Below are 27,459 nucleotides of genomic sequence, written 5' to 3'. Positions count from 1 at the left end.
CTAGAGAATCCCATGGACAGAGGAGCCTGGCGGGCTACAGTCCATGGGGTCACAAAGAGTCAGACATAACTGAAGCAACTTAGCATGTACATGATGTGCTCTAGTGGCCGTGTGGGTGAAAACACATTGGAAAAAGTGGAAATACTTGGGACTTCCCTGGAAGTCCAGTGGTTAAGACTTTGCCTTCCAAGGCAGGGGGCGTAAGATTGCTAAGATTGCACAGGCATCATGGCCAAAAAACAAAAATGTAAAACAGGAGCAATATTGTAAAAAAAAATGCAGTAAAGACTTTAAAAGTGATCCATATTAGAAGAAAAAAAAAAAAACCCTTAAAAAAAACAAAATGGAAGTGCTGAGATTCGGTCATTTCCTTCAGGGAAACAGTGTAAAGAATGTGTGTCCCTGTAGTTCCAAAAGTTTACACTTCGGACAATCTGAGAGACCATGAACTTTTGGTGCGGCCTAATACAAAAAGCTGAGGGTTGGCTTCCCTTTTCCCCCTTATCCATAACAGATCCATTTAGTGAAATATCATAAGCAACATGAAAAGTAATTTTATCAAATGCGACCTGAATTATCAATAAAATTAAATGTTCAGGAAATAAGGAAATCTTCTGTTTTAATGGGAGAAAGCTAATAAACTATTTTGCCATGTCTTAAAGGAAAAGTTGTTTCATATGCTAAAAATTGGCATCACTATAAGAAATAAGCACATACTTCTGGATATTATAATCTTTATTACAAAACAAATATTTTAGGTTGAGGTAACATTTCAAAGGGTATTAGGCAAAAATCAATTGAATTCTATACACACAATTTTGCTATGTGCAACACAAATAGAGTACTCCAAGAACAGTTTTTCTAGCTTTGCACATGGATTGATCTTAGAAAAAAATTAAGCTGATAGTTGTCTATTTAAAGAGGAATTTCATTTTTCCACCCTCCCCCACCCAGTCCTCCATATCATCACCAGTGGTAAGGGAGGTGACGCTCATGGGAGTGTCACACACACACATACACACACAAAAAAGGAAAAAATCAAAAAGGGTTAATTGAAAAAAGAATTTTTGCTTATCTGAAGTACATTACTGAGCCCTATTTTGAAAACACTTTCACAAACTAAATGTTTATTCATATAGGATTTTCTATTGTTGATACCAAGGATAAATAGAATTGTCTAGCCTTAAATGTTGAAATCCCATGCAACGTTCTGACTCCAGTGTCTTTCCTGCTGTGAAGCCCTCTCTAATTCTCAAGGCAAAGTGCGCCCTCTTCTGTGAATCCATATGTTTTGTTCATTATCTGTGTTAATAGCAATCACCACACTGGATTGTAATAATTCTTGCTTTTGTCATATTTATCCCTTTTCAGCTTTATTTACCCTCTATAAGCTTCTCAGAGATCAAACTAGTCAATTCTGAAGGAAATTAACCCTGAATATTCATTGGAAGGACTGATGCTGAAGCTGAAACTCCAATACTTTGGCCACCTGATGCGGAGAGCCCACTCATTGGAAAAGACCCTGATGTTGGGAAAGATTGAAGGCACAAGGAGAAGGGGGCAACAGAGGATGAGATGGTTAGATAGCATCACTGACTCAATGGACATGAATTTGAGCAAACTCCGGAGTTAGGAGAGGACAGAGGAGCCTGGTGTGCTGCAGTCCATGGGTCACAAAGAGATGGACACAACTTAGAGCCTGAACAACAACAAAACCTTCTCCTCAGGAGCAAGAGACAAGTCTTTAAGCTTCTTGACCTCCTCGCCACCCAGTGCAGTGCCTGGTACATAGCACAACCTGTGTAACTGTGCGTTAGGTTAATGAGTTAGGAACTATTTCAGCTGTGAAGCAACAACACACATCTTTCCTTGCTTAGGTCTCCCATGGAGGGTGTTCTAGTGACATTTTCCATTATTGAAACCTCTATGGTTTGATGACACCCTAGACACAAACAAGTATAACATCGAGCATTTCCTTTCAGAATGAAATGGCCTCAGGCTATTCTTCTGATACAAACGTCAATAAATTACGGTTATGATTTTCCCTAGTCTCCAGCCTCCAGGACGCCTGTCTGTGAGAGGCGCTCAGGCACGCCCATGCTAATAGCCATCTTGGCAATCATTGTCATCCTGATCTCCGATGGGTTTGTTGTGGTACGCATCGACTGTTAATTTTCTGCTTTCTACTTCAGTGTTTTTAGTTTGGGCCTCTTCCTCACTGCTTGACACGCTCTCGGTCGAGTTGCTGTCCTCTTTCGATCTGCTGCTGTCTTGGGAATCGCTACCATCGTCCTCCTCAGACGGGCTCTCCTGGCTCCGGCTCTGGGTCTGGGCGCCCTCCTGGCTAGAACTGTTCTGCTCTTCAGTGGACTCTGGGCTCTCCTCCGAGGACCTGAGGCTCTCATGGGATTCGCTGTCAGCCTGTTCCTCTGTGGATGTGCTCTCTGAATCGGAGGGCTTATCCAACACGTCCTCCTCACTGGACTCACTATCCGCCTGATGTTCTCTGGAGTGACTGGTGGCGTTGTCGGGGTTGTCACCCCTGGACTCATGGAGCGCCTCTTCCTGAGATTCGCTACTGTTTTCTTGAGAAGGCAGGTCGACCTCTTGACTAGACTCGCTGCTGGGGTCTTGGACATCCTGACTGTCTTCCGGGGACCGGTTCTCCTCACTCTCTTGTCGAGATTCACTCTTGCTGTGTTCCCTGGATTGGCCAAGGCCGGCTTCTTTGGAGTCGGGGTTTTCGGTGGAGTCACTCATGACTTCTATGGTGCGGCTATCGTCAAGCTCCCCTCTGCCATCTTCCTCAGGAAGACGAGACTTCCGGAAGAATTTCCTGCGGGGATACGCGGCTGCTGGGCTCTCATGGGAATCCTGGGTGCTTGCCTGCTCCTCATCGTCCCCTTTCGATTCTCTTGACTTGAGGCCGGCATCGCTTATTCGGGAGTTGCCCCTCTCGCTCCTGTAGGCGCCCGGGTCATCGCTCTGCATCCCTTCATCGTCGAACTCAGAGCCATCCCCGTGGCTGCTGTCCCCCTCACTGCCGCCTCCCACCCAGTGCTCCTCACTGTCGCTGTCTGGAGTGGAGTCACCGCCCTCGGGCCTGCTGTTCCCCTCATCCTCACGGTCAAGGTCCCTGCTCTCGCTGGTGGTATCACGGGCCCCCTCATCCCCTTGTGGGGTGCTGTCTTCCCTGGATCGTGTGGTGTCAGCCGAGTCTTCGTCGCTTCCAAGCCTGGAGTCCCCTCCTGATCGTCTCTCTTCGGGTCCTGGGCCACCATCATCATCCCCAAAGGTGTCATCTCCGCTCTCGTCTTCATCATCGTCTTTATTATCACCTTCGCTTCCTCCCCTCCGAGAGAGGCCGCCAGCTGGTCTATGAACATGTTGCTGATCATCAAGGCCCAGGACCTCCTCGGATTCTGTGCTGTCACTGGGGTCTTCATTTGCCTGGAGTTTGGGGTTAAGAGACATGGTCAGTACCCCCAGGAGCTGCTCTAGAGGGTTGTACCTAATGCCCATCTAGGCTGTTTTTGTTTTCTTCTTCCTGTGTCCCTCATCTAAGCCATGTTCAGTTCTATGGCTCAATAATGTCTCAAACAGGGGTTAAAAAGAAGGAAGGGAAGTTGAAAGTCAAGTCATCCCATTTTCCATAGGCACCATTCACTCAGTGCTGCACAAATCTTTTCAAAATGTTCTCTAGAAATTACGTTTATGAAACTCAAATCATATTGTAAGTCTGAGTCCTTAAGGGATACTTTCAGAAATTTTTTTGTAAATTAAAGAATTGATTTATAATACTCCTCAAACTATTTGGTTTAAAACAGTGAAAGTAAACGTGTTGGTCACTCAGTCATGTCTGACTCTTTGCGATCCCATGGACTGTAGCCCACCAGGTTCCTCTGTCCATAGGATTCTCTAGGCGCAAGAATTCTGGAGTGGATTGCTATTCCCTTCTCCAGAGTATCTTCCAGACCCAGGAATCGAACCCAGGTCTCCTGCATTGCAGGCAGATTGTTTACCGTCTGAGCCACTAGGGAAGATATACTCATCAAATTATTTGGTTTAAAATAGAGGTTTTTTAAAATACTGGGTGATTTTGAAATGACTCAGATTTTTTTTCAAACCAACTCTGGGGCTGGGGATGGAAATGTATTAGAGCAGGTGAATGAAACCTTTGGCTGAAATGAAAGTATAATATTGCAGTAAGGTATAGATCTCACCAAAACCATATTTATACTGGTTTGCACAGGCAGAGAGTTGCCTATAGAAGGCTCAGCTGAAGGAGTGTACCTGGGGTGATATCTGAATTCTAAGTGTAGCTCAGAGGGATGATCCCCAGAAATAAAACAATTGGATGCTCTACTCAGATAAGGAATGTCCGTGAGCCTTCATTCATCACACACTGGAAAAATCTACTCTCTCTCTACTGCTGCTGTTTAATCACTAAGTTGTATCCGACTCTTTGTGACTCCATGAACTGTAGCCTTCCAGGCTACATGGGATTTCCCAGGCAAGAATACTGAAGTCGGTTGCCATTTCCTTCTCCAGTGGATCCTCCTGACCCAGGGATGGAATCCACGTCTCCGGCATTGGCAGGCAGATTCTTTACCACTGAGCCACCTGGGAAGCCCAAGCAACTTGCCCATTTTTTTTTTTTTTGTTTTCCCACCTGACCCTACTCATCAGTGTCTGAGTTCTGACGGGAGGGAATACAGGGTGATGACACTCTTCCCATCACTAGAATTTACATGAATCTGCTGGAACTGAGCATCCATGGAGCTTTTCTTACCTCAATAGTCTCATATTGCACCCCCCCAAAACTGTTGCTGTCATCTAAGAGCTCATGGAGGTTATAAATCACAAGGTCTCCCCAAAAAGAGCGTTTCCCCAATTCTATGCTTATAAATGTAACATGGAGGTTATAAATCACAAGGTCTCCCCAAAAAGAGCGTTTCCCCAATTCTATGCTTATAAATGTACACAATGTTCGTCTGATGAATCTTTAGTCTACATCCTAGAAGAAACCCAGCTCCTAGGTTAGCTGGAGCCCAGGGGATTGAGTTTGGTTAAAACGACAGGACAGTTAAGAAACCAATGACTAAATGTCTTAGAAAAATGAAAAGAAGAAGGAGGGGGAGGAGAAAAGCGGGGACAGGGGGGAAGGCATAGGAAAGCAGAAGGGAAGAAAAAAGATGCTAGCAAGTTTTTTATTACAGAGATATAAGCTAAGGGCTTCCCTCATAGCTCTGTTGGTAAAGAATCCACCTGTAATGCAGGAGACCCCAGTTCGATTCCTGGGTCAGGAAGATCCACTGGAGAAGGGATAGGCTATCCACTCCAGTATTCTTGGGCTTCCCTTGTGGTTCAGCTGGTAAAGAATCTGCCTGCAATGCAGGAGACCTGGGTTCGATTGCTGGCTTGGGAAGATCCCCTGGAAAAGGGAAAGACTACCCGCTCTAGTATTCTGGCCTGGAGAATTCCATGGGCTGTATAGTCCATGGAGTTGCTAAGAGTTGGACACGACTGAGCAACTTTCACTTTCAAGCTAAGTCAGCTTTTCTATCTCCCAGGGCCACAGATGAGAAACTATTTTTTTAAAAAAGTCATTACTGAAGCAACTGTCCTCTTAAAGTTTCCTCAGGGCAAGAGCTAGTCTCTCCTCTAGCGGTCTAGCAGGATTCTGGGCACAGAGGCACTCTTCAGGTGCTGAAGGTATCTCACATGAACCAGAATGTTTTTCTCTGCCTGGTCTGAACTGCTCCAGTTGTAAAAGCAATATCTGAGATTTATGAGCAAGCTGTTGTCTAACAGAGTTTATGACTCTCTCTGTGTATGTGTGTGTGAGTGTGTTCTCTTTAACTAGAGGAACATTTAGGGCCACAGTGTCTATCATCTGGCCCCAGTGATAAATATGGAATGAAGAGCATGTCTACCTCTGAGTTCTCCCACTCTTTTTTCCTTCCTATTTTATAGGACTTTTTAGACAGCATAACCAAAGTTTAGAACATCTTATATTTAGAACAGTCACCAGGTAATTTAATCTAACATCATTTCCTTCAACTCCTAAGTAGCCTGGAAAGTTAAGAAAGGTCTGTTTAATTACCTGTTCCTCTGAGCTAAGTTTACTTTCTTCTGATGACTCACTGCTCTCCTAAAAAGAAAAAAAAAATGTTGTTGTTTATTTTTCATGTTAGTAATTCCTGAGGAAAGGAAAGAAAACATGGAGTGCATCAAAAATTGTGGTTTGGATTTACAGCTTTCCAAATGGCCTGAGATGATGAGAAGAGAGTCAAAGTGATTTTATGAGATGTTTATAATAAATAAATATTATAAAATATTTTAAAATACAAAAGAATATTATAAAATACAAAAAGTCCTATAAAATAGGAAGGAAAAAAGAGTGGGAGAATTCAGAGGTAGACATGCTCTTCATTCCATATTTATCACTGGGGCCAAAAAATAAATTAGAGTGTTGGGGAGTTTGGAAGGGTCATGGACACACTGCTATATTAAAAATGGATAACCAACAAGGACCTACCGCATAGCACACGGAACTCTACTCAATGTTGTACAACAGTCTGGATAGAAGGGGGAGCGGGTGGGTTGGGGGAGAATGGATACATATATATGTATGGCTTAGACCCTTTGCTGTTCACCTGAAACTACCACAGCATTGTTAATCAGCTATACCCAATACAAAATAAAAAGCTTAAAGTTTGGAAAAATAAATGAGATAGTTACCAAAGGTGGTGTTGGTGTCTGAGCCAAATGACCCTGTAGCAAAGGGAGGAAAACAAGTTACTCCTTCAGAGGTGGATCATATCATTGCAAACATTAATAATAATTTTAGGGTTTTTTTTAGCTTATTGATAGATATTTTATATTTACATGAGTATTAATGATATTTTATAATGAAATGGCTAAAAAAATGAATGAATGTGAGACCAATGGCATAAAAAGGTCTTGTATATAAAAAAACTTAGAAGATTTTCATATTTCCCATAGTTAGAGAAAAATAAAATTTCTTTGAAGAAATATACACAACCCAGAAAAAATATAAGATAGAAAAAATAGCATTAGAACTCATAAACCCAGATTTAAAGTGTCAATTCACTCCTTGGCTTGTGTTTTAGCCCTGAAAACTGTCTTAAGGGTAGTACTGAAATTCATGTGTTTCAGGAAACACTTAGGTCTTAGGTAAACTCTAATGGCTGGACAATTCACGTCACCTCTGTGATGTCAGGTTCTTATTCCTAAATTTAGAATATTAGCAACCACTTTGCTTATTGCTCATGGTTGCTGTGAGGAGGAATTTGGCTAATGCTTATGAAAGCCTCTTGAGACCATTCAGTATGATATAACCTGAAGAAATGATCCCTTTTGAGAACACTCAAAAGGATTATAAAATATCCTTTATGAAATTGAGTAGTGGACAAAACTGAATAGAAAAAAGCCACCTGTCTTGAGTCATGTAAGATCACCAAAATCGCAAAATGCTAAGTCTGAAAATTAGTCACAGTTCTGATTTATTTTACTTTCTTTAATCTTATAAGAGCTCTAAGAATGCCTGTACCATCTCTGGTCCCCTCTCCCCACCTACTCTCCTCCTCCCCCTTGAGCAGGACAAAAGTCCCGAATCCCATGTGGCTCAAAGCGGCTAAGTGATGGGTGTGCAGACCCAAGGTGCCAACGAGAGCAGAGAGGAGCTGCTGGGAGCACATCTTCAGCAAACCTCTCGGCAGTCCTGGGCTGGGGATCTCTCCTAGACGGAAAAGCCATGGTCACTCTAAGTCTCTGGCCTGCGACACTGCCCCAGGCACCGTGGCAGACTCTACTCCAGTCACTTAAAGGGTGGAAGGGAGACAGACATTCTTATTTTTCTCATGCTAAGGCTAGGCCTGAGACTACTGCATGTTTGTGGTACTCTGGCTAAACGAAAGGATCCACAGCAGCTGCTTTTAAACTAACCAGCTCAAGGACATCCCTGGTGAAAGTTCATGTAAGAAATTTTGCAATGCCTATTCCAGCCTCAAGCAGGGGCAGGACCCTGTCTCAGGCCTTGGACACTATCTAGCCAGCACTAACAGTACTGTGCCCTGTGCTTTATCAGTCAGTCATGTCCACCTCTTTGCAAGTCGGACCATAGCCAGACTGTAGCCTGGACTGTACGGACTACAGTAGCCCGCCAGGCCCCTCTGTCCATGGGGATTCTCCAGTATTCTCAAGAATACTGGAGTGGGTTGCCAAGCCCACCTCCAGGGGATCTTCCCAGTCCAGGGATCGAACCCAGGTCTCCTGCATTGCTGGCAGATTCTTTACTGTCTGAGTCAGCAGGAAAGCCCTAGCATTATGCCCTAGCTGTGTCAAACCTGGCAGGCTATAGTCCATGGGGTCTCAAAGAGTCAGACACAACTTAGTAACTAAACAACCAGCTGTAGCATATGTAAAAGCCGGCAGGAAATAGGTAATAAAACACATTCTGATTTAAGTTAAGATTTTAACCCTCACGTGTACAGTCAGTCCTTCATATGCATGAGTTTCACATCCACACACTCAACCAGCCTCAGATCAAAAATAGTAGGGAAAAAAAGAAAGGTGGGAAGGAAAGAAGGGAAGAAAGAAAGAAAAAAAGAGAAACTTCCAGAAAGTTCCCAAAGGCAAAACGTACTTGATGCACTCCAGCAAGTATTTGCATGGCATTTTATTAGGTATTATAGGTAATCTAAAGATGATTTAAAGTATACATGAATATGGGCACAGGTTATATGAAAATACTATGCAATTTTATATAAGCATTGAGCATCCATGGATCTTGGTATCCACAGAGGTCCCAGAACTAAATCCCTTATGGATACGGAGTGACAACTGTAGCTCCAATCTTGAAAAGCTGCTGACTTCCTAGACCTGGTTCCTTTCCAAGAAGGATATAACACTCAGTAAAAATACAGATTCTGGGGCCAGAGTGACCTGGGTTCAAAGTCTGGCATGAACCCTAATTAACCATATTACCTATACAGATTGGGTTATTTTCTGTGTCTCAGAGTTCTCATTTGTAAAATAAGAATAAAATACAATACCTAATTCATTGGGGATACTGTGAAGATTCAAAAAGTTAACACAAGCAAAACAAAGAACTGTGTCTGGCAATGGCTCCTGAGTTACTGAGCATTAAGAACTATTGGATTAGCTCTCATTCCAAAGACTCTGGTGTTCTCTCATTCTTTCTTTCCCCCCCCTTCCAGGACTTGACCTCCTAACCTCTTGCCTACCAGACATCTGATAAAACAGATCTCTAGTCCTAATTTTTCAAGGACAAACTTGGTTCATTGTCAACCATCCCCTTGCTCTACCACACAGACCGATCATGAAAATAAAGCTAAAGGAAAAAAATGCTTCCTCGCCAAATTACACTATTAAGTTGAAGTCAAAGCATTATATAAACTACATTTTCTTATAAGAACTAGAAATCATAGCCCTTACCCTCTATATCTCAGGTTACTAATGTGTTCATTAAAATCATTAGTAGTTTCAACATTTGCAGTGAAGCCAATTTGGTTATACTAATAACATACTAAAATAAAAATATTTCCAAAAATCTTATTTCTACTCACCTTCCATTCTTCAGAGCTCTTGGATTCAGTATTTTGATACCTGGCTACCTAGAAAATTTGGTACACATGGTCAGTCTCCAGAAATTTCCAAGGTAGCAGGTGTTCACATATCACATAGTTAGAAGGAGTAGTCGTCAAATTTTAGCATGAATAAGAATAAGAATCGCCTTGCTAAACCACAAGTTGCCGTGTCCCATCCCCAGAGAGTCTGGTTCTGTAGGTCTGAGTTAGGACCTGAGAATTTACATTTCTAACAAGGTCCTAGTTGATCCTGATGCAGCTGGTCTGGGGATAACATTTTGAGAACCATGGCTTATAAGGAAGAAAATGAGCATCTTCCTATATGAATGCTGTCCGAGCAGAATAAGGGATAAATTGGATGATATTTTAAAGAAAGAATCTTCCTAGGAATTTACTATTGTCATCTGACTGGAACATGCACAACCACTTTCAGTTCAGTTCAGATCAGATCAGTTGCTCAGTCATGTCTGACTCTTTGCGACCCCATGAATCGCAGCACACTAGGCCTCCCTGTCCATCACCAACTCCCGGAGTTCACCCAGGCTCACGTCCATCGAGTCAGTGATGCCATCCAGCCATCTCATCCTCTGTTGTCCCCTTCTCCTCCTGCCCCCAATCCCTCCCATCATCAGAGTCTTTTCCAATGAGTCAACTCTTCACATGAGGTGGCCAAAGTTTAGCTTATAATAAATGACATGTGCAGTGTTAGATATAAAGGTTTCTTTTTCATACATCTCTATCCTGATACTTACTGGAAGAGCACAGGAAAGTCCCCACAGGAACATAAGCAGGATGGTGGTCTTCGTAGCCATCTGTGTCACCCCTACCTGTGATGAAAGACAGAAGATGATTTTCTTCACACCAAAGAAATGTAAGAGCTTCAACTTTTAACACTTTCGATGGATATTTAGATGAGTTTATTTTTTAACTGATGAATAGATAAATAAAATGCACTATATCCATACAATGGAATATTCAGTTCAGTTCAGTTCAGTTCAGTCGCTCAGTCGTGTCCAGCTCTTTGCGACCCCATGAATCGCAGCACGCCAGGCCTCCCTGTCCATCAATGGAATATTATTCAGCCATAACAAGGAATGAAGTATTGATACATGCTTCAAAGTAGAGGAATCTTGCAAACATTATATTGAGTGAAAGAAGCCAGGCACCAAAGATCATATACTGTATGATTCCATTCATAGGAAAGGTCCATTGAAGGCAAATCTATAGAGACAGAAAGTAAGTGTTTGCCCAGGGCTGGAGCAACTAAGCACAACAGAGCACAGAGGGGATCAGGGCTTCCCTGATGGATCAGCAGGTAAAGGACCTTCCTGCAATGCAGGAGACAAAGGCGATGTGGGTTCAGTCTCTGGGTGTGGAAGATCCCCTGGAGAAGGAAAATGACAGCCCACTTCAGTATCCTTGCCTGAAAATCCCATGGACAGAGGAGCCTGGCCAGCAACAGTCCAAAGAGTTGCAAAGAGTCAGACATGACTGAGCAACTGAGCACTAAAGAGAAGATGAGGTGTTGGAGTGACAGCTAATGGGTGAATTTTGGACATAATGAAATGTTCTAAAATTGATTTTGGTGAAGGTTGTTAAACTCTGAGTGTACAAAAAAAATCAATGGTATACTTCAGTGGATGAAGTATATGTGTGAATTATTAGGTTTATTAGGATTTTTTAAAAACTTCACTCCCAAGAGATAAATTGAAAACTTTTCAATAAGAAGCTCTATAAATACTTCTTAACTAATACATAAGCTATGATAAATGAAGGAAAAGTAAGGAAAGAGCAATAGAGAAATTTCTGATCTTTCAGTTTGATACTGATTATGCAGACCAATGTGTCAGAACAGACTGGCAAATATCATTCCACAAAACTACATTATTGATACCACTGACAGATGTGGGCATTTGTCTTCACACACACACACACACACACACACACACATGCAGGGATCCTCAGTCATGTTTATAACCTCACAATAACATCTAAACAAACTCGATTGGTTTTGCATTTTCTTCATCTGCAAGAAACCCATGATGTAGCCTTCATATTATGGCTCCAGAGAGCGTGCCATATCCACTGTGCTCCTTTTAGTCATACATTATACATGATTATGCTAAATTTTTTCAGCGTCATTCACAGTACTGAAAGATCCAGGGAAGATTAGAGGTTTGGGATACACTTGTGAATCACACTGAGAGAAACCTGCCAAATTAAACTGTATTTTCCTGGAGGGTGGCTTCATTTCACACCTCAAGAACTGGTGGTTTGAAAAGCAATTTGTTCTATATCTAAAAATAAATGTCCTCAATGCTAATGTAAAAAGTTATTGAAGTGATTTAAAAGGAAAATAATTTGCCTGGCACTCATGAGCCCTGGGGCTGTCCTAACAGATGGATGTCCAAACATTGTTTGGAAAGTCCTGCAGGCTGATTTGAGACTTTACTTCTACTGATTTGTGTCTTTAAATGTTAAAATATACTATGCTGGTGACAAAAGATCTAAGCTAGGGACTTCCCTAAAAGTCCAATGGTTAAGACTTTGTACTTCCAATGCAAGAGGTGCAGGTTCGAACCCTAATCAGGGAACTAAGATCCCACATGCCACACAGCCAAGACCAAAACCAAAAATTATATAAGACAAAGATCCCCAGGCTTGGCTGTATGTAAGTATCACCTGGGGAGATTTAAAGCAATCAGACAGTCATTCAGTCATGTCCATGGAATTTTCCAGGTAGAGAGTGGGTTACCATTTCCTCCTCCAGGAGATCTTCCCAGCCCAGGGATGGAACCCATATCTCTTGCATCTCCTGCATTGGCAAGCGGATTCTTTACCACCAGCAATACCAGTGCACAAATTGCACCACAGGATAATAAATCTGTCCGCTGAGGGTGGAAATCAGCGTGGGTTTGTTTTTAAAAGTGCTCCAAAGTGACTTCAACCTCTGATCCCAGAAATAATTGTACCTTGCTCAATAATGACTGATACACTGAATAACGTCTGAAACACTGGGCTCAAGAAGTCATCTAGTCGTATTGTTTAAATTTATTCAGGAAAACAATAGAAATCCTAAGGTAAGGAGACTGAGAAGGTGCCTGCCTCATTTCTACAATTCTACACCCAAATGGTCCAACGGGGTCACTCATCCCTCATCCTGAGCATATTCCGCGTCAACATCGCTACGCTTTGTGTTATTTTCTTCATCCTAATTCAGCACACTTCATATCAGTCCATGTGCTTTAATAATATTTTGATTCCTTTTTCAAATCTTTCACCTAATATCAACAATCTGAAAATGCTCAGCTGCCCCTAAAACAAGCCTAATCCAACTTTCAAAGGAAACCAGAATATCTCATCCCAAAATATGCCTCTGACACAAAAATTCTGTTGAGCTGGAGGCACTTAAGAAAGAGCAGATGCCAGAAGGGGGCTCTGATCCTCCTTTTCCTACCTGGAAGCAGGAGATAAATCCCATGTGAAAGCTGCCCCCTGTCCCGGGGGGAGGGAAGACAGTCTCTTTAGCAGGGATGGAGGCAAGGCTGAGGGAATTCTGTACAAATAGACCTTGTTAACCTAACCCGACCTTCCTGGGGACTTCTCCACAAGCTACTGGCCCTAGCTCAGATCCCCTAGGTCTTGTCAGTTCTTCACAAATGTATTGTTTCTTTGCCTAAAAGTTGTAAAAGCTTCTGTTGCAGTCACTTCAGGTCCTCATTCTCTTGGGAAGGCACCCGTGTACATGTGGAAATTTTAATAAAACGTGTAGGCTCTTCTCCTGCTATTCTGTCTTCTGCCAGTTTAATTTTTAGGCCCAGTCAGAGACCCTAAGAAAATAGAGGAAAAAATTTCCTCCCTTACACTTTAGTTACCACAATCAAAACATCTTTTAAGTTCTTAGATTCATTTCTTTAAAAAAAAAAAAAAAAAGTCTTTATTGAATTTGTTACAATACTGCTTCTGTTTTTTGTTTTTTTTCTTTATGTTTGGTGTTTTTGACCCCAAGGCATGTGGGATCTTAACTCCCCAACCAGGGATCGAACCCTCACCTGATGCACTGGAAGGCAAAGTCTTAACCACTGGACCACCAGGGAAGTCCCTTAGGTTCATTTCATAAGGAAAGTTTCTGCTGAATACAATACTATCAAAATAACTGTATGCCAATGGTGTTGGCTTCATAGGTCTAATGGCTCACCATTTTAATTTTCAAAGTGAAATCTGAATATAGTAATAACTTCATGGTACTCTGAAAACCAGTAAATATTCCAGTCTTGATAAAAGGCCAACAAATATTGAGTTCTTCTCTTGTATTTTCTTTGGCTTCTCTCTAATCTAAATAACAAAACAATGAAGCAGTGCTCTAACACTAATGAATGTTGTGTGTCTCACGAAGGACGGGCGTGCTTCTAGTGTTCAGTTTTGCGGGGATGGAATATTATGAAATGCAAGGAAGATGCAGCAATTTGCTCATGCTTCTAGAAATACCATTTAGCACCCTGACTCAAAGTCACAATTTTCCAAGTGGAAGTCTGGTAAACTAAAATAAAATACACCCTGGGGTCCTGAGAGAGCTGATGCTGCCTCCTGTAGAATATAGTCTGCTATCAAGCATTAAAGTCAGAGCTTTAAGCCCTATGCTAGGTTTTCAATGAGTGTTTTTGATAAAAATAATTATACTTGTGTGAAGTATATTCCAGATGAGAGCTCCAAACTCTTATAAACTTTTCAACCAACCACATCAAAAATGTAGAAGCAGATATGCAGTAGCCCTACTCTGGGTAATAAATGAACAAAAAATCTACTAGCGTAAGAGATGAATCCAGAACCCCAAGTTCTTCTTCAGTGATTGGTAAGTGTCACTTTTACATTGCACCTGCCGTCATTCTACAATGAGAACACATAATAAAAGGAAATCCATAACCTCAAGATTACTGGGAGAAATATCAATAACCTCAGATATGCAGATGACACCACATTTATGGCAGAAAGCGAAGAACTAAAAAGCCTCTTAATGAAAGTGAAAGAGGAGAGTGAAAAAGTTGGCTTAAAACTCAACATTCAGAAAACTAAGATCATGGCATCTGGTCCCATCACTCCATGGTAAATAGATGGGGAATCAATGGAAACAGTGACAGACTTTATTTTGGGGGGCTCCAAAATCACTGCAGATGGTGACTGCAGCCATGAAATTAAAAGACGCTTGCTCCTTGGAAGAAAAACTATGACCAACTAGACAACATAGTAAAAAGCAAAGATATTACTTTGCCAACAAATGTCCATCTAGTCAAAGGTATGGATTTTCCGGTAGTCATGTATGGATGTGAGAGTTGGATTATAAGGAGTTGGATTATAAATCTGAGCGCTGAAGAATTGATGTTTTTGAACTGTGGTGTTGAAGAAGACTCTTGAGAGTCCCTTGGACTGCAAGGAGATCCAACCAGTTATCCTGAAGGAAATCAGTCCTGAATATTTATTGGAAGGACTGATGCTGAAGCTGAAACTCCAATTCCTTGGCCACCTGATATGAAGAACTGACTCATTGGGAAAGACCCTGATGCTGGAAAAGATTGAAGGCAGGAAGAGAAGGGGACAACAGAGGATGAGATGGTTTAATGGCATCACTGACTCTATGGACATGAGTTTGAGTAACTCTGGGAATTGGTGATGGACAGGGAAGCCTGGTGTGCTGCAGTCCATGGGGTTGCAAAGAGTCGGACATGACTGAGCAACTGAACTGACAACCTCAATTTGAGTTTCACCTGTTTGGAAGTGTGTGTTTTAGAGGCTTTTAACCTTTACCAGTTTTTTCCCCAGAGTTGAGAAGATCCAACTCCTGAAGATATTCTGGATCTGGAGAAGCGTATTTCAATCTCTTTCCTCTCTGGCCACCCTCAAGTAGTGCAGAATTTCTAGAATTTCCTCAAAGTTAATATTCATGTGTATATATTTTCTTTTATGTAAACTAAAATGAAAGAGATAGGCCGAAGGAAGGAAATCAAAACTTGAAAAATTATAGGCTCACTATATCATGCTTACTTTCCTTATGTTTGGATTAATGTTGTCTTCCTTAATAAGACTAATGAACAATATACCCACTTATTAGCAGTCAATAAATATCTATTGAGAACGTTCTATGAGCTAGGCACTGTTCTAGATACTCGAGTATACAGCAGTGTGTCAAGCTGGTTTTACAAAAGCAAAATTACCCAGAACCCAACTAATCAGAACCCCTATTAGCTAGAATTTGATTTGTTACTACTTTTTTAAAATAAAGTGCATTTTGACCAGGACATGGATTCTATTAGAAATTCAGAAAACCAACCAAGTAAATCAATAAAAATCCCAGTCATTCCAACTGTAATTGTCTTGAGGTCAGCTATAAGCATCCCTTTGTTAGATGCTTTCAACCACAGTACAATAACTCCTAGGTGTTGCCAAATTAAATATAAATGTGAAAGGCCTCTTAGCATCTGAGACGCATTGGTTCACATTACCATTCAGGAAGAGGGGGGAGGTTCTAACAGATAAATGTCCATTAGAAAATTGTTTGGTTGTTTACTTATTTTAACCAACCAGAACAAAGTATTGGGTTGGCCAAAAAGTTCATTCCAGTTTTTCATAACAACCCATGGGAAAACCCAAATGACATTTTTGGCCAACCCAATAGCATAGTCTACTTGGCCCTCAGTTAAACATAAAGTCTGGGTCAGCAGACACTATCACTCCCGAAGAAGACAAGTCCTTGATGTGTTGCTATTACACATGGGATCTTCAAGACATCATGCAGAAAAGCATTGCCTGACCACAGCTCCCACTGTCTGTTACGGAAGACAGACACTTCTGATAAAGATGAAAAAAAGGGATAAATGCAAAAAAATGTTTTAAGTACAGATGGACAGGAGTATACTGCTGTGCTCTACACTAAGAAAGGTTTTTAAAAGATAGTTATATTCTACATTTATTGAACTCTGATGGTGTGTAAGATATCATCTTAACATGAATACACAGCTAAACAACAGAAGAACATTTATTGAACTCAGATAGTGTGTAAGACATCACGCTTACATGAATATCCAGCTAAACACCAGAAAAGTAGTGTAAGTAACACACCCTTGGTTTATTTCAGTGGTCTTAGCATCTCCTTTCAGCTACTCAATTCATAGGAATATTATTGGATGAATACCATCATATGATTTTGAATTTAAAAGACCATATTTTGAAAGTTCTGCCAGTCTAGTTTAGATTCTTTTATGTCTTGTGGGCCATGAACATACCTATACCCATAAAACCTAAATGTAAAAGCTTTATTTGTTTTGCTAATTAAAGCCAAACTTCAAAATGACCTTCCATCTGCCTCTTGATAAATAAACTCCCTTTCAGAAGTACCATGCAGAAATCTAATTAAAGTGTTACTGAGAAAATCACCTGTCTCTATTGACAACGTGTCATTTTAATACCGCTGTTTACTGGCATAAACAGCAAAGGTACAAATGAAATCGTTTTTACCCAAGGCACAGTTCTCCCCATCTTTCTCTGTATGGCATAACGCTTCTCAAACGTGTACATATATTAATATTTTCCAAACAACACAGCAGAAGTTATTTTTTTAGAATTTAGGAATGAAAATATCTTACCCTCTTCAATTAACAAAGACTTTTCCCCCAAAGGCTCAACAATCAGGCTGAAGTTCTTGAAGAGGAAATCTGTAACAATGAAGCCTCTCTTGGGTTGAGGTTCTGAACACTTCTCTGATGGTGCAGGAATTTAAACACTGCTTCAGCTCTTCACAGCCAATCAACTTCGGGCTGGGGGTGACTGACATCACAAGGTGTGACCGGGACTTCAGTACACCCACACTTCCTCCAGCTTGCAGAAGCAGATTTGCCCTAAAAAGCTCTTGTGGTTCCCAAATGACTAGACTAGTTTCCATTAAATTGAAGATCTTCCTAAAGCTTTATTTTGCTTTCTAAATATATGTCATTCACATCCATGCAGGCTTATATGAGCATTATAAACAATGACAATGTCTTCCACCCACTGGCAGATCCCAGCAGACCCAAGGATGGGAAAAGGAGAGTCAAGAAGTGGTTAGAACGTTTCCTGTTAATGCTGGTGACTCTACGCATCTTGGCTTGTACATGAAGAATCTACTAAAATACTAGACTTGCCTAAATTGTTGGTGTTGAGAAGATGGGCTTTTTTTCTCACTGTTTTCACCTTTTAACAATCTCCACCACTCATCCCCTTTTCCACTCATCTCCCTACCCCCAAATACACGGGAACACATGCTTGATTGCTCACTCATCTCCGACTCTTTGCGACCCTAAGAACTGCAGCCCACCAGGCTCCTCTGTCCATGGATTTCCCAGGCAAGAATACTAGGGTGGGTTGCCATTTCCTCCGCCAGGGTATCTTCCCAACCCAGGGATCGAACTCACGTCTACTGTGTCTCCTGCATTGGCAAAGAGATTGTTTACCACTGAGCCACCTGGGAAGCCCTCTCTTATACACACAAAGATCCAAAATTCCTACTAATATAGCACAATATCCCCTTTCAGAATTCTGTGGTGACTGGAAATGTTGAAGTACCACCCTAAGGATCTTGCATTTTTAATTGAAAATAACTTAAATCCAGTACTTCATTACTCCTCCCAACTGCCTGCCACATTTTTATTTTAATGCTGGTGACCCTGAAGTCAGAATTGGATTAAAAAAGAAAGACTAGTTGTATAGCATCCAGAGAAGCCAATTTCCAAGGAACTTTCTGCCGTCCCTAAATATGTAATGAAGTGAATATAATGGTACTTAGCAGGACTCTTCAGAGAATGTGCTGAATATAGGCAGCTGAAAGTGAGGTGGGCACCTCCCAAGGAGCATGCTCAAGGAACAGTAGAAAGACCAGTGAACAACTATCTAAAGAATGTAAGTTTTCAGGACTCCCTGGTGGTCCAGTGGCTAAGACTCAGTGCTCCCAATGCAGGGAACCCAGGTTCAATCCCTGGTCAGGGAACTAGAGCCCTCAAATCATATCAAGTTCATGGATGTTTCACTGTGAACTGCCAAGAGGTGGGGGGCATAAATGAGGATAAGAGAGTCTATTTTCACACAGGGCTGATTAAAAGACCAAAGTTCATAGGCGGAAGCTATAAATTCCCTACGTTCTGTTCCGGTTCTGAATTATACTCCCTGGTGGTTTCATAGGTCTTGACTGAGGTCTGTCCTAGTAGAACCTTATAATCTTATGTCAGAGTGGATTCTGGGAAAATTTTGGCAAAGGATGTTACTGGATGTTGTTTTGGGATCTCCAAACTCCTGCATAAAAGCAGACAGAGCAACTAGATAACCAAACTGAAAACCATAGACTACATATACAATAAAAGTAATTTTTTTCATTCTATTTCTGCAAGAGGGGCCACCGAAATGAGAAGCCTGTGCCTGGAAACTAGAAAGTAGCCCCTACTGGCTATTACTAGGAAGAAAACCCACACGCACCAATGACCACCCAGCACCGCCAAAAATAAAAATAAAAAAAATTAAAAATTAAAAATTAATTAAATTATTGTATTTTAATGCATATATGTGGAATCTCTAAAGATGGTGCAGACGAACCTATTTGCAGGCAGCAGTGGAGATGCAGACAAAGAGAACAGCCTTATGGACACGGGGTCTGGGATGGGGTGGGGAGAGGATGGGATGAATGGAGAGAGTAGCATAGAAACATAAACACCACCATATGTGAAATACATAGCCAGAGGGAGTTTGCTGTAAGACTCAGGGGACTCAAACCGGGGCTCCGTGACAACCTAGAGGGGTGGGTTGGGGTAGGAGGTGGGAAGAAGGTTCAAGAGGGAGGGGATATATGCATGATTCATAGGGACGTATGGCTGACTCATGTTGATGTATGGCAGAAACCAGCCCAATATTGTAAAGCAATTATCCTTCAATTATAAATAAATGTTTAAAAACTTGAAATAAATTTTTTAAAAACTGAAAATGCTTTGTATCTTAAAACAACTCTGGTAGCTGGGGGCTGCAGTCATCTGGGGACTCAACTGAAACAGAATATTCAAGGTCGCTCTCATATTGTTGCTGCCTGGGAGCTGGAACTCCTATTCTGGGCACTTCAGTTCCCCTTTGCCCACGGCCTCTCCTTGTGGCTTGGCCCTTCCACCCAGTGGCTGGGGTCCAAGAGCTGCCCCACGTGTCACCTTCTCCACGTTCTATTGGCCAAATCAATCACTGGCCCATCCCATACTCCAAAGGAGGAATCGTAGTCTCTGCCTCCTGATGTGAGGAGCAAAATGAACGTACAAGCAGCAGAGGAAATGTTGAGGCCATTTTGGAGGCTGGTTACCGCATGACATGACAGGTTGTAGCCGCAACCAACAAAGTGGCTGAGGATAAACCACCAGCTGCCACAGCTCCTACATCATCTGCACAGGCGTAAGCAGAGGGAGCATGAGGGCACCTGATGGACTTCAGAACAGGAAACTCCAACAGAGTCAATAATTATTGCTGGTAGGGCTTGGGGGAGGGCTTCCCAGGTGGTGCTAGTGGTAAAGAACCTGCCTGCCAATGCAGGAGACTAAGAGATGCGGGTTCAGTCCCTGGGTCGGGAAGATCCCCTGGAGGAGGGCATGGCAACTCCAGTATTCTTGCCTGGAGAATCCCTGAACAGAGGAGGCTGGAGTCCATGGGGCCACTCAGAGTCGGCCACGACTGAATCGACGTAGCACACACACACAGCCCACGAAGGGGCTGCTGGAACATAATAAAATCTGAAGGATCTGGAGCAGTTTATCCTCTAGTCTAGAATTCTCAAAACAGGCACCATAGTTGTCTTTCAGGGCAGACCCATGTAGAGGAGAAATGAATGGCTGCTGCTGCTAAGTCGCTTCAGTCATGTCCAACTCTGTGCGACCCCATAGACAGAAGCCCACCAGGCTCCCCCATCCCTGGGATTCTCCAGGCAAGAACACTGGAGTGGTTGCCATTTCCTTCTCCAATGCATGAAAGTGAAAAGTGAAAGGGAAGTCGCTCAGTTGTGTCGACTCTTAGCGACCCCATGGACTGCAGCACACCAGGCTCCTCCGTCCATGGGATTTTCCAGGCAAGAGTACTGGAGTGGGGTGCCATTGCCTTCTCTGGAAACGAATGGCAGTAGAATAAAAATTGCCCAGAAAAGGTAAAACAGGGAAGACACAAATAAGTGTGCAAGAGGGGAATGGATACAGCAAGCCTTAGAAAGCAAATTGCTGCATATTTCTTTAATTTTTATTTATGTTTGGCTGTGCTGGGTCTTCATTGCTGCACACGGGCTTTCTGCAGTTGCAGTGAGCAGGGGCTCCTCTCTGCTTGTGGTTCGAGGGCTTCTCATTGCAGTGAGTTCTCTTGTTGCAGAGCATGGGCTGGTGGGCAGGCTTCAGCAGTTGCAGCTTGCAGACTTTGCTGCTCCACAACATGTGGGATCTTCCCAGCTCAGGGATAGAACCCGTGTCCCCTGCATTGACAGGCAGATTCTTAACCACTGGACCACCAGGGAAATCCAAGTTGCTGTATTTTTTAACACAACATGAAAATAAGAGAAGAGTGAAAGCTACCCTGATCTATGCCTCCTTCCAAAAAAATCAGGAAAATCAACTTTATATAAAAACATGAAAAAGCTATGAAGTTTAGATAAGAGCAGAAATCAAACAATCTAATAGACAATGAGGGTATCTGAGAATATATCAAAACCATAGTATTCTATTTTAAAAATAGCAAAAAGACATCAAGAAACAAGCACAATAGATGTAAACACAGCATAAATAGAATAATTTAGAAATGACATATTAGGAGTCATGAAAAAAGTTTACATAAAAGAAAAATTTTGAAAATGAAGACTAAACTATGGACTTCCCTGGCAGTCCAGTGGTTAAGAGTCTGCCTTCCAATGCAGGGAACACATGTTGTGTTGTTTGGGGTTGGTCAAAAAGTTCATTTGGGTTTTTCCTTGTCATCTTATGGAAAAGTTTGAATGAATTTCTTGGCCAACCCCTATGATAATTGTTTCACAGTCTCCAGGTCCACCTTGCATAGATGATCTACCCCCTTACATCTTTAGGATGTTGCTGCTGCTGCTAAGTCGCTTCAGTCGTGTCCGACTCTTTGTGACCCCATAAACGGCAGCCCACCAGGCTCCTCTGTCCCTGGGATTCTCCAAGAAGGAGCACTGGAGTGGGTTGCCATTTCCTTATCCAATGCATGAAAGTGAAAAATGAAAGTGAAGTCACTCAGTTGTGTCCGACTCTTGGCGACCCCATGGACTGCAGCCCACCAGGCTCCTCCATCCGTGGGATTTTCCAGGCAAGAGTACTGGAGTGGTGTGCCATTGCCTTCTCCTTCAGGATGTTAGGGAGCTATTATCTCTGACCTCTGTTATGTTAGTTCTCAGCCTTTGCAACCTCATTTAGCTCTGTTGTATTTTCTCTTTTCACCACTAAACTATAAACCTCCTTGTGTGTGTCTACCCAGTCTTGTCTGATTCTTGGCACCCTCAAGGACTGTAGCCCACCAGGCTCCCCTGTCCATGGAATTTTCCAGGCAAGAATTCTGGAGTGGGTTGCCATTTACTTCTCCAGGGGATCTTTCTGACCCAGAGATATAAATCCATGTCTCCTGCCTTGGCAAGTGGATTCTTAATCACTGCACCACCTGAAAGAAAAAATGAAAGTGAAGTCGTTCAGTCATGTCCAACCCTTTGTGACCCCATGGAACATAGCCTACCAGGCTCCTCCATCCATGGGATTTTCCAGGCAAGAGTACTGGAGTGGGATGCCATTTCCTTCTCCAGGGGATCTTCCTGACCGAGGGATCGAACCCAGGTCTCCAGCACAGAAAGCACATTCTGGCTGTTTCTGTGTTTTGGCTATTGTGAAAAATGCTGCTATGGACCCAGGTCTCCCGAATTGTAAGCAGGCGCTTTACCGTCTGAGCCACCAGGGAAGCCCCTAAGTCTCCTTAGTGGCAGTCTAGTTCAATAGACATTCGTCAAGAGCCTGCAATGACGGGCACCATGATGGGCATGGAAAGAGAGGATGAACAAGTCATGGCTTGGACCTGGAGGAGCTAGCATTCCAGAATGACGTGTCCAACAGAACTTTCTGGGATCATGGAAGTGTTCTGTATTTGGATGGTACAGTGGGGTGGCCAGCAGACATTTGTCCTTGAGTCTTAAAATGTGGCCAGGGGATTGTGGAACTGAGTGTTTAATTTTGTTGCATTTTAATTAAAACTCAAGTGGCTACAAAGCAGAAATAGAGACACAGACATAGAGAACGAACACATGGACACGAAGCAGAGAAGGAGGGGTAGGAGGAATTGGGAGATCGAGATTGACATATACACACTATTGATTGTATAAAATAGATAACTGATGAGAACCTGCTGTATAGCACAGGGAGCTCTACACAGTGCTCTGTGGTGACCTAGATGGAAAGGAAATCCAAAATATGTGTAGCTGACTCACTTTGCTGAACAGTAGAAACTAACACAACATTGTAAAGCAACTACACTCGAATATAAGAAATTTAATAAAATAAAATCAACTTAAGTGGCTTAAGCCACACATGGCTACTGGCTACCATATGGGGCAGTACAGATTCAGAGTGAAAGTTGGCAATTCTTTTTTTCTCTGTGATAAAAGCATTATCAATCCAGGTATACACAGGATGCCACGGGAGCATAGAAGACAGGCATCTAACTCAACCTGGCACAGAAATAAAACAGGACCAAAGAAGCCAATGGTCAGACAGGATGCTAAATGCACGCAAATGTGTAACCCAATAATTCTATTCCTACGTATACACCCATGAGAAATGTATGCTTCTGTGAACCACAAAACATGGACAAAAATGTTCATAGCAGCATTTTTCACAATAGCAAAACACAGAAACAGCCAGAATGTCTATCAACAGCAGAATGGCTAAGCAAATTGTCATGTATTTTATATAACAGAAAGTGTACATCTATGATAATTTTTTTTTTAATATATAACATTGTGTACTATGCTCAGTCGTTCAGTCGTGTCTGACTCTTTGCAACCACATGGACTGTATCCCACCAGTCTCCTCTGTCCAGGGGGTTTTCCAGGCCAGTCTGCCACAGAAATTGACTTTTCTCAAATCTGGAGAGCTCAGGGTGTTCTGATCTTGGAGAAAATTGCTAGTAGAATAGAATGAACAACACTCAGTAAATCATGTCCCTCATTTTTCTTTGCCAACCTTAAATAATCCTTAGGATAGATTACAGACATCAGTTCTCCAAGTTTTCCTGCTTGGAACTTCCTTTCTACATCCTTCCATGTGCCAACAACAGGATTCCAAAAGAGTCAACTCCTAATTTGTGGAAGGAAAAAGATCGGTTTGGAAACAAGTAGTCCAGTCTGAAAGTTAAAGTCTTTTTAGGATGTATCTTACTGTCGGTGGCAATCCTGACAGAGATGTGTGAAAATCCTCATTGACATGTCTAATAAGATGAAGAATGTTGCAGCCAAAACAGTGCAGATGCCAAGAAATGCCAGGCAGATCTTGTTCATTCTGGACTCCTCCAACATACATGGTGGAGCATGTTTTCTCCCAAATGCTTCATGTTTTTTAAAGGAATAGATAGCTTTGTCCAACATCCTATTTACTACTACTTAGATTGAACCATTTCCAATTGCTGCTATTTCAAGTTTAAAAAAAAAAACAAAAACAGCCAAAATGGAGTAACCAGCACCACCCTACATTACAGTTGAACCATGGGCAACATGAGGTTAGAGGTGCCAACCCCAGATCATTCAAAAATCCACCTATAACTTAGAGTCAGCCAACTGTATCTTTTATTCACCTGTATCTTGGGTTTTGCAACTGCAGACTTAACCAGCTGGAGATAATGTAGTACTGTAGCACATATTCATTGAAGAAATCTGCATATACGTGGACCCAAGCCATTTAAACCCATGTTATTCAAGGGTAAACTATACTTTTTCCTATCTCTCTATTTAATCCTCTTACTTGTAATTTCTCTGCAAATCCTATACTTCAGGCATCTTCACCTATTCCTTCAACCCCTCAACACATTCTGCTTCTAATCAATGGCTCAACTTACTCAGAATTCCCTCTTCACCACTTATTGTAACAATCAGTGTTCACCAGAGAAACAGAACCTATAGGATATGGGAGATATATAAGAGATATAGATATAGGACTAGATACATGACTATAGAGGTTAAGTCCCATAAAAATTCAGTTCAGTTCAGTTCTGTCACTCAGTCATGTCCAACTCTTTCCGACCCCACAGACTGCAGCATGGCCTCCCTGTCCATCACCAACTCCCGGAGTTTACCCAAACTCCATTGAGTCAGTGATGCCATCCAACCATCTCATCCTCTTTCATCCCCTTCTCTTCCTGCCTTCAATCTTTCCCCACATCAGGGTCTTTCCCAATGAGCCAGTTCTTCACGTCAGGTGGCCAAAGTATTGGAGTTTCAGCTTCAGCATGAATCCTTCCAAAGAAAATTCAGGACTGATTTCCTTCAGGATGGATTGGTTGGATCTCCTGGCAGTCCAAGGGATTCTCAAGAGTCTTCTCCAGCACCACAGTTCAAAAGCATCAATTTTTCGGTGCTCAGCTTTCTTCATAGTCCAACCCTCACATCCCTACATGACTACTGGAAAAACCAGAGTTTTGACTAGACAGACCTTTGTTGGCAAAGTAATATCTCTGCTGTTTAATACACTGTCTAAGTTGGTCATAACTTTTCTTCCAAGGAGCAAGCGTCTTTTAATTTCATGGCTGCAGTCACCATCTGCAGTGAGTTTGAAGCACCCCAAAATAAACTCTTTTACAGTTTCCACTGTTTCCCCATCTATTTGCCATGGAGTGATAGGACCAGATGCCATGAGCTTAGTTTTCTGAATGTTGAGTTTTAAGCCAACTTTTTCACTCTCCTCTTTCACTTTCATAAAGAGGCTCTTTAGTTCTTCTTCGCTTTCTGCCATAAGTGTGGTGTCATCTGCATATCTGAGGTTATTGATATTTCTCCCAGCAATCTTGATTTCAGCTTGTGCTTCATCCAGTCCAGCATTTCTCATGATGTGCTCTGCCTATAAGTTAAATAAGCAGGGTAACAATATACAGCCTTGACGTACTCCTTTCCCAATTTGGAACCAATCTGTTGTTCCATGTCCAGTTCTAACTGTTGCTTCTTGACCTGCAAACAGATTTCTCAAGAGGCAGATCAGGTAGTCTGGTATTCCCATCTCTTTAAGAATTTTCCACAGTTTGTTGTGGTCCACACAATCAACAGCTTTGGCATAGTCAATAAAGCAAAAGTAGGTATTTTTCTGGAACTCTCTTGCTTTTTCAATGATCCAATGGATTTTGGCAATTTGATCTCTGGTTCCTTTGCCTTTTCTAAATCCAGCTTGAACATCTGGAAGATCACAGTTCACATACTGTTGAAGCCTGGCTTGGAGAATTTTGAGCATTACTAGCATGTGAGATCAGAGAAGGCAATGGCACCCCCACTCCAGTACTCTTGCCTGGAAAATCCCATGGATGGAGGAACCTGGAAGGCTGCAGTCCATGGGGTCGCTGAGGGTTGGACACAACTGAGCGACTCCACTTTCACTTTTCACTTTCATGCATTGGAGAAGGAAATGGCAACCCACTCCAGTGTTATTGCCTGGAGAATTCTAGGGACGGGGAAGCCTGGTGGGCTACCATCTATGGGGTCGCACAGAGCCGAACACGACTGAAGCGACTTAGCAGCAGCAGCAGCAGCAGCAGCATGTGAGATGAGTGCAATTGTGCAGTAGTTTGAACATTCTTTGGCATTGCCTTTCTTTGGGATTGGAATGAAAACTGACCTTTTCGAGTCCTGTGGCCACTGCTGAGTTTTCCAAATTTGCTGGCATATTGAGTGCATATTGAGTGCAGCACTTTCACAGCATCATCTTTTAGGATTTGAAATAGCTTAACTGGAATTCCATCAACTCCACTAGCTTTGTTTGCAGTCGATGCTTCCTAAGGCCCACTTAACTTTGCATTCCAGGATGTCTGGCTCTAGGTTGGTGATCACACCATCGTGATTATCTGGGCCTTGAAGATCTTTTTTGTATAGTCTTCTGTGTATTCTTACCACCTCTTCTTAATATCTTCTGCTTCTGTTAGGTCCATACCTTTATTGTGCCCATCTTTGCATGAAATGTTCCCTTGGTATCTCTGATTTTCTTGAAGCAGTCTCTAGTCTTTCCCATTCTATTGGTTTCCTCTATTTCTTTGCACTGATCACTGAGGAAGGCTTTCTTATCTCTCCTTGCTATTCTTTGGAAATCTGCATTCAAATGGGTATATCTTTCCTTTTCTCCTTTGCCTTTTGCTTCTCTTCTATTCACAGCTATTTGTAAGCCCTCCTCAGACAACCATTTTGCCTTTTTGCATTTCTTTCCCATAAAAGTTAACAATGCTTAAATAGTGATATGACATCAATACATTTTTTTATGGTACATGGTAAGGTAACAGAAAGGAAAAAAGACAAGGATAGCTTGAAAAAAGTGAAAGTGTTAATTGTTCAGTTTTGTCTGAGTCTTTGTGACCCCATGGGCTATAGCTGGCTGGGCTTCTCTGTCCATGGAATTCTCCAGACAAGAATAATGGAGAGGGTACCCATTCCCTCCTCCAGAGGATCTTCTTGAGCCAGGGATCAAACCTGGGTCTCCTGTGTTGTAAGCAAATTTTTTACCATCTGAGCTCTCAGGCAAGCCCATGCATATAAATCCACACACAACTGTATTCA

The 27,459-nt window shown here is 42.2% G+C and overlaps 1 protein-coding gene across 2 annotated transcripts; it reads right to left on the bottom strand.

Annotated features, from left to right (window-relative positions):
- Positions 1 to 717: 717 nt before the first annotated feature.
- On the bottom strand, positions 718 to 17,384 carry DMP1 (dentin matrix acidic phosphoprotein 1). 2 transcript variants are annotated; one of them, XM_027544988.1, is made up of 6 exons: positions 17,273 to 17,384; positions 10,388 to 10,462; positions 9,615 to 9,662; positions 6,745 to 6,777; positions 6,107 to 6,154; positions 718 to 3,450 (listed from the first exon to the last, which is right to left on the bottom strand). In XM_027544988.1, exons 2-6 carry the CDS (start codon positions 10,445 to 10,447, stop codon positions 2,101 to 2,103), a joined length of 1,539 nt encoding a protein of 512 aa, XP_027400789.1. In that variant the 5' UTR covers positions 10,448 to 10,462; positions 17,273 to 17,384; the 3' UTR covers positions 718 to 2,100. The 2 variants fall into 2 exon arrangements, with proteins under 2 accessions (XP_027400789.1, XP_027400790.1); XM_027544989.1 differs by lacking the exons at positions 6,107 to 6,154; positions 6,745 to 6,777.
- Positions 17,385 to 27,459: the final 10,075 nt, after the last annotated feature.

The sequence above is a fragment of the Bos indicus x Bos taurus genome, chromosome 6 (genome assembly GCF_003369695.1).
Source record: "Bos indicus x Bos taurus breed Angus x Brahman F1 hybrid chromosome 6, Bos_hybrid_MaternalHap_v2.0, whole genome shotgun sequence".
Lineage (NCBI taxonomy): Eukaryota > Metazoa > Chordata > Mammalia > Artiodactyla > Bovidae > Bos > Bos indicus x Bos taurus.
The sequence above is the reverse complement of the archived record's forward strand: the minus strand, read 5'-3'. Positions and strand labels throughout refer to the sequence as shown.

Bases quoted from the DNA above. Each gene is read 5' to 3' on its own strand.
- DMP1 (XM_027544988.1), bottom strand. From the start codon at position 10,447: ATGGCTACGAAGACCACCATCCTGCTTATGTTCCTGTGGGGACTTTCC. The intron at 6,778-9,614 runs GTGAGTAGAAAT...CCTTTGCTACAG, and splicing joins AGAGCTCTGAAGAATGGAAG to GGTCATTTGGCTCAGACACC. The intron at 3,451-6,106 runs GTAATTAAACAG...CCCAAACTCCAG, and splicing joins AACTTAGCTCAGAGGAACAG to GCAAATGAAGACCCCAGTGA.